The sequence below is a fragment of the Limulus polyphemus genome, unplaced genomic scaffold, assembly GCF_000517525.1.
Source record: "Limulus polyphemus unplaced genomic scaffold, Limulus_polyphemus-2.1.2 Scaffold23, whole genome shotgun sequence".
Taxonomy (NCBI): Eukaryota; Metazoa; Arthropoda; class Merostomata; order Xiphosura; family Limulidae; genus Limulus; species Limulus polyphemus.
Window position 1 is genome coordinate 1,761,276 of NW_013665633.1, and position 7,940 is coordinate 1,769,215.

A 7,940-nucleotide genomic window follows, 5' to 3' on the forward strand; every position below is an offset into this window, starting at 1 on the left:
GAAAGAAGCTGCTGGAGTCATTCAAATGATGCAATGACCCCCACAGAACCCCGATCTCAACCCCATTGAGCAGATCTGGGACTTAAAAGATCAAAAACTTTACAAATCAAAAGTTACTTCTAAAGAAACTTTATGGGAGTGTATTAGCGACATTTGTAGTAAAATCCCAAAGGACACTTTGATTAAATATGTTGCAACAATGCCTGAAAGACTGTCAGTAGTTATTAAAGAAAAAGGGGGACACAAAATATTAACTGTTTGCTGAACTCAAGCACTTCCATTGAGTTTGTTGTACTAAATATGAAGATTAATAAAATTTTGATGTGCTTTACCTTCCATTGTTCTCTGAAATCTAATTTTTTACTTTGTCCTGACAATTTTGCACGGTACTCTACATCCGTATGTCTTATTTTAGCCATTTAAAAAAAAATTATCTGTGTTCGTTTACTTTAAATGTTATATATGTGTTATGTACAATATTTATTTATGTTTGTATATTTTAAGAGTAAAATTATAAGAAATGTTAGTATTCTTTCGTAATTGGACAGTAAAATAATTAGTTTCCTAGAGCTGTTGGTATTTGTTTCAGTTTTTCTGTGGTGACCTTTAAGTTGTATGTGATTTACATTTATGTATGAGTAATGTCAATGGGTCTGAGTACTTTCAGGAGTAGCATATAGACTTTTGGTTTTGACTGAGTGTATAGATACATCTTAGCATAGTCTAACTATATTGTACTTTACAGATTGCAAGAAGATCCTCCAGCTGGTGTCAGTGGGGCTCCTACAGATAACAACATCATGATTTGGAATGCTGTTATTTTTGGGTTAGTGAAAAGGCAATTGTATATTATATTTTCATTTAAACTGTACAAGTCACTAAGTAATACCGAGATCATTAATTACTTTAACTCTAACTTTCATTTAAACTGTATGTTACTAAGTAATACCAAGATCATTAATTACTTTAACTCTCTCCACACGGGCTTGGTCAATTTTTGTACTCGTATAGAGTCTTTATAGATTTGATACTACCAACTTTTGATATAGTGTGTATATCTTCAAAATTTGGCAGTCTTTCATTAAATATTATAAGCCTTTCACATACAAAAAAATCATATTTTTAGTGAAGTATTTTTAATAAACTAAAATAAGATTTTTCCTTGAATATATCGTATATTTGTTTTGAATAATCCACGTGCAATACTTTTCTTCATCTCAGAAATCTCAAATTTCATTTGTGTAATCTCTCAAACCTCCTAAATACATTTCAAATGTTTGTTTTCAGTACAACTTTATATTTTATCTGTTATTTCCTCTACCCTAATTCTGTACAAGGTTGGCCAATTTGACTGACCTCATAACACCCCCCCCCAAAAAAAGTAGAAAATCTAAATTACCATCCTTTTTTTTCTAGAATGACTTCGAATGTAGTGTGAAACTGCATTCGTTTATTCTAAGTAGCTTTAAACTCGAAAAAGTATACATCTATTTGTAATTAGATTTTATTGCCCTTTTGGTTGCCCTTTGAACCATGTCTAATTACTATTCTCTCCATTATAAGTTGTACATCATTTGGGGAATATGCAGCTCACATTACGCTATCAAATTATATTACCCACGAGCTACTCTGTGCTGCTCACGTGCGCGCCTCTTGAAATATTTTTATTATATTATTATTATTATTGTTGTTTATTTTACCTAATCTAACCTTAATTAATCTAAAGAGATTTTTATTTTTACATTTAAGTTACTTTTATAATAATAAATAAAGAATAAACATAAAAAACAATAAATATAGTACTTACCTGAGTATTCTTTTTTTTTTTGCTCTTGACTATCAATGATAGTTAATCCTACTTTTTTAAACTAATAGTAGTAGTGCATTAAATAATTTTTATTTAATTAAATAATACACCAAAGAACATAGACTAATAACTTGCAAAAAGCATACAATTTCCTTTAACAATCACAATTTTGCTGGCTTTCTAAGTATGCGACAAGAGCCATTTCAAATGCATCCAAGCTAGCCGTTGTGATTCCCATGGGTACCAAAATTGAATTAGAAGTGAAATTGACTATTCTGTGTTCAGAACACAACATTATACAATATGTCATTTAATAGATGAAAACCTTGACTTTGTATTGTCATAGGTAATATATAATTAAATGTAAGAGAGAACTATTAACAAGTCCTGAAAGAGGTGGGTGTAGCAGGAGGGGTCTTATTTTCTATTTGATAGCTCTGTAACCAAACAAAATTGAAGGCTTTAAAAACTATGGTTTGTCTGAGCAATGACAATTGTATAGTGAGTAATTTATGTTTAATTTCATAGTTTGGTGGTGGGATAAAATAGCGATGAGAGGATACCTAGAGAAAATGTCACAATATGGGAAATTCAGGATTTTTTTAAATATTGCTTAGTAAAATTAATAACTTAAAACTTGTATACTATTAAAATATGGATTATTAGCTAAGATTTTATGCTATACTAATTGATATAACATAAACGAAAAGTAGTTTAATAAAATTTTGAATATAAGACACTAAAACCTTGTGTCATGTACCTTGGGCGAGAGGGTTAACTAGGACATTATACATGTCATTCCTTAACATGAGCTTTAGAGCAATATTTTGTCAGTTTAAAGCTGTTACTGCAAATGAACTAGACATCATTTTTAAAACTTGACTTGAGAAAATGTTTAGGGTGAAAATTTCCTTTTAATCAGTACTGCATCAATCATAATTATGCCATTGTGGTTGTACATTGATACATAGATAAGAACGGTAAGAACAGAGGTAAATAGGTGGATATAGTTTGTTTGTTTTTAACTTTTAATGGTGTTATTAAGCATTGGTGTCATAAGACTAGCCATCTGTTAAAGATTCAATCTGTAGGATTCTTTTATTTATTATAACTAGCTGAGGGTACCCCTTAAGGAAGCAAAAATTGTATAAATGACAATGTTAGATAATGTTCCCCTTCCTTCTTTATTCTGTTATTAAATCCCTAATGACCTTGTTAAATGCTAATTGCGAACTAGATAATAAATTGAGTATATGGTACATAAGATGTGAATCAATTCTTTCTAGTTTTAAAGACATTTGTTTTTAGATATTGTGTATGTATATAGAGCTAGACGATTAACTCAATTGATATAATTGAATACCTGTGAGCACCAATTATATCAAAGTGTCACATAAAATCATTGATTAATCCAAATTATTTTTAAATGGATTAATGTGAAAAATAAACTAATCAAAATTGGTGGTTCTGATTGTTACCGTATTTGGTAATTAAACTCCCGTAATTAAAATATTGCCTTTATGATTTTTCATTATTATTTTTGATTAATTCAAGTTTGTTCATCGTAATCCATTATGTAATGACTCACGAAAATAATCAACTAATCAAAATTAGGGTTTCCATTTATTACTATTTTCAGTTATTCAGACTATCCAAGTAATTGAAATATTGCCATTATGTTTGTTTCTTGTTAAGCAAAAGGCTACACAATGTGCTATCTGTGCTATACCCACTGCGAGTATTGAAACCTGATCTTTAGTATTATAAATTTTTTGTCTTTTCTATTCATTCAAGTTTATTCACCTTTGGGCCATCATGGCATGCTGATTAGAGGGGTTGTCTTGTGATTTGAGGGTAGTGGGTTTGACATTTGTTGCCCTCAAACTTTCTTGTGCTTTCAGACATGGGGCATTATTATTTGTTTTAGAGATATGGTAAGGCTATTTGCTAGTCTGCTTCTGTCCCTAATGTTAGACTACTGTCAGAACGTATTGGCAATTCTTGAGCTACCTTAGTGTTAAATAAAGTGCAAATTTACTTTTTTTTACATTGTGTTATATTTATAATTACTTAACTATACTCTTTAAATTTGAATAATTTATAAAATATGTTTCTATGTTAATACAATCGACTTAAAACTTGCTTAACATTATTTCGACATACCTTGCCGCCACGCACATAATAGTAGATTTTTTTTACTTGTGCTGCTCTCTGTATGCACAGTTTTTGCTCACCACTAGCCTTGATGCTCCCACCTATCCTCACATAATTTTTCATGTTATAGCTGTGCTGTAGCATGCAAATAAGCATATGACAACCCTCCACCAATAGGAGCGCAATACTCATTATTGCTTGTTTTTTGCATTTGATTCTTCATTTAAATATATGTATGAAGTTGTTCATTAGAATTGCAAAAGATTGAGAATTCTGAATTATATAACTCTTTTTAAACCCATAATTTCTTGTGTGTTCTGCCAGAATTATCACCATACCTTATAAAATGTCTGGTCTGTTTATAAAAGGTGGATAATAACATGGTTTGGATTAGTTTTCAGCCAAAGAGGCATAAATGTTATTGGGTGCCAGCACTGGCAGTGCCTGCTCGGTTTTAAGGAGTCAAAATCATTGGAAGATCATAGATTGGAGATAGTAGAAAGAATATGCATTTTCCACAAGAAGCCTTGCTCACACGGTTGTATTATACGTGTAATTCTTGTTGAAAAGCAGCCGATTTAATGATATTGTGCTAGGGCTGATATATATAGCTTTGTTATTAGTAATATTTCATAGCAGAATTAGCTTATTAGTAAAATTAAACTTATATTTGAAGATCTGATATTTAATATAATTGAACAGATGGTATGGAAAATAAAAGGAATTATTTTGAAATATTTTGCAATTGTAGAGTTGAAATTTCATCACTTAAAAAGCAATATTGATTCATCATTACAACAAGTGGATGTGATCACTGCAAACTGTAGTACTCTTTAATATCTGTCTACAGTAATGCATGTATATGCATTTTTATAGGATTACTGTAAAGTTGTTGTATATTTTAAAATTTTTTTAGGCCTCACGATACTCCATTTGAAGATGGAACATTCAAACTGACATTAGAATTCACAGAGGAATATCCTAATAGACCGCCAACCGTTAGATTTGTGTCCAAGATGTTTCATCCTAATGGTAAGATGTAGTTCAATTTGTGATAACAGGGAAGGTTATAGATACAGAAATATTTAAAGACATACACTTGGAATATTTCTTCTGATATCACGAGTTTTGTAATATATATGTGCATTTATTACTAAACATTGATTGTACTGTTAAAAATCAAGTTCATCAAGCATGGTTTGAGGTTTGGTTTTGTGATTTGATGGTTTTATAATGATTCCCATTGCCACTAAATTGACTATTTTTGTTTTGTTATTGCAAAGCTTCTGAGACTATTTCTCACTGTCATTAATTTTGAGATTAAAACACGTTTTCATTATTTAATTATCAATTTATTTGACTTACAGAAGATCAGTGTGGGATTACTGCATATTTGAAAACAATGTTGATAATGTGATGGTATTTAGTTGACATTAGCAATTTATCTGTCAAATAGGAAATGTCCATAAAACATGTGGTAAAATATTTTTTTGACAGAAAAAAATGTTTTTCACAAACACGCAGATGGCGACCTTCAGAAGAGGTCTATTATGTGAAATCAAGAGTAATTCAAAATTTACTTTAAACAAAAAAAAATCAGTATTAAAAACATTTGGGAAATTAATACCATATTAGAACACTGTAGTGGTTGAAAAAATTAAGATAGCAGCTCGTTCTCCCCCCTCCACTTTTTTTCTATCACACCTGAAAGATTTCTTTCTAATTACTTGGAATTTATGTTTAGATACGTCATTTCTGACAGGCCACTTGATGGTTACATTCATTACTTGCACAATAAATATGTTTGTAAAGATTGTGATGCTATCTTTTAACTGTATCCTGGGGCCAAGCCTTTGACTATGCACATGTTTTTACTAAATATTAGGTATCTAGAATAGCTCATCTATACTAACCTTAATCTGAAACTTTCACATGCATCATTATCTGTTACATTTATTGATTCATCTTCATTTTTTAAGTTTTTCTTCAACATCTAGCTTATGGTTTAGATTATTGTTTTCGTTCCTTGCAACAGAGTTAAATTATTATTGTCCTAAATTAATGTACATTTCCATCTTATAGCTTGGTAATGATAAGACTAATGGTACTAAAAAGCTGTTTATAGCTTTGAACAAATGTGTAAAATTTGTGCTTTATTGTTTTGTGCTAGTTAGTTCCAAATAAGTAGGTTCACTATGAAATTAAAAAGGTTTCTTAAACAACTTTCTCATCAGTTAATACTTATAGCCTAATGTAAATTTAATGGCAAGTAGTTGTTTTACTTGCTGTACCTACCACACCATTAATTATCTAACTTTGTTATCATTCATTAGTGATTGTATTATAGTTATTACTGTTAGTTAATTTAGATGTAGCCTATCTTTACTGTTATTTATATGCATGATCTGAACAAAACATAATTGAAATATATATATGTACTAACAAGTTTCATCATTTTATGTTTGGATTTTTTTTATTTATAAGTACTAAGACAGATGGCCTGCCTTACTTATTTGTGACTTATTTTTAACTTGTTGAAGCTTGTTTATAAACATGACTATTTTCTTGTTATTGTAATAAGGAGGGTTTATGTTTATGACGTATTACATAATTAGGATTTCACAGTTTAAAGATTAAATACACCAACCAAAGTTCTGGGAGTGTTTCCAGTGTTTTACTACAACATTAGACTGAACCAGTAATTAATTGAGATTAAGAAGATTAAGAACTTGCATTCACTCGGATCCTTGTTGTCTTCTGTACAGTGCACAATTTAGAATATCATATTGCTCAAACAGACGATCTTACATGACTTTGCACATGCTTTTTTGACTATTCTTAGTGTCTTAAGCATTGGATTTATCTGTTTCTTTTTCTCAAAAGGTGGCTTTAGCTACTTGTTAATATTATTAGATAAGAACTCTTTTTCTTGTATGGTGGCAGCTCATGTTCCTCTGAAAGACACCCACATTCTTTCACCTCGGATTATCTTCATCATTTCAAGGTTTTTTTTTTTCTGAGAGTAGATTTATGCTAGCTTTTGCTGTTCTTACTAGAATGTCTTTCTTTTCAGGTCCATGCTGAGGTGACTGTAGTTTCTGAGAGTTAGTGTTGTGCCTAGTATCACTCTCTGTGTCCTTGAAGTCTGTTTAGTTTGGCACATGTTCATTGGATGATTAAACTCTGGATTTAGGTTCAGAAATAACGTTCATTTCACTTAATCGTGATTGTTACTTGGTGAATCTTATTTTTTTTTAGATGGTCTGATTTAGCATGATATGCCAAAATTCTGAATCTTGCATGTTTCTTGGGTATATTTCAATGTGAGATGTGAATAGTTACCATTATCTTGGATTTTCCTTTATAAATATGAAGACTTTAAGAAGACCCTTTGCACCTGAGTCTTCAGAGTACCCAGTGAACATCTTAGGTAGTTTAACAGTTATTTTGGAGTCAAGTCTTCCAAAGTGACTCATATATGAGAGGTGTCTCTAAACCAAGTCTTTTGATGTAGTTCCCTTTATTTCAGAGCTATCTGTAACCCCTTCAGACAGTTTTATCTACTAAGCTATTTTTAGTCATTTGTTATGATTTTCAGTTGATTCATTTTGCATGAGAGCTGTATGTAAACACTTCCAACAGTTTTTTAGTATTACATGTATGTTCTAGTCATGTCTTCTTGGATGTCATTCTTGTTTTAGTGTTGTTTGTAAGTATTCTATTGTATTTCTAAAATGGTATGTTAGGTGATCCTTGTTACAGGGTTGTATTGTTAAAATATGCTTCTCAAAAGTAATAATGTTGAAAACTGCATAATTTAAGGTGCTGAGTATTTCACATGAAGTTGAATTATGAATCATAAAAAAAAAATTGTTGTAATAATCACTTAAATGCAAAATGTACATGTGTCTGTACACAGAGAAAATTTGTTTTAATAGTGTTTTAATTGTAGATGAAGTTTCTTTGTATTCTCTGTGTT

General features: G+C 30.5%; 1 protein-coding gene across 1 annotated transcript in view; it reads left to right on the plus strand.

The window, feature by feature from the left end:
* LOC106458542 (ubiquitin-conjugating enzyme E2-17 kDa-like) overlaps window positions 1-7,060 on the plus strand; it is a 27,515-nt gene extending 20,455 nt beyond the window's left edge. The window contains exons 2-4 of the mRNA XM_013918064.2: window positions 746-826; window positions 4,878-4,993; window positions 7,035-7,060. Of these exons, the coding sequence (XP_013773518.2) occupies window positions 746-826; window positions 4,878-4,993; window positions 7,035-7,045 (208 nt within the window). The 3' untranslated portion in view covers window positions 7,046-7,060. The remainder of the gene's footprint in view (window positions 1-745; window positions 827-4,877; window positions 4,994-7,034) is intronic.
* Window positions 7,061-7,940: the final 880 nt, after the last annotated feature.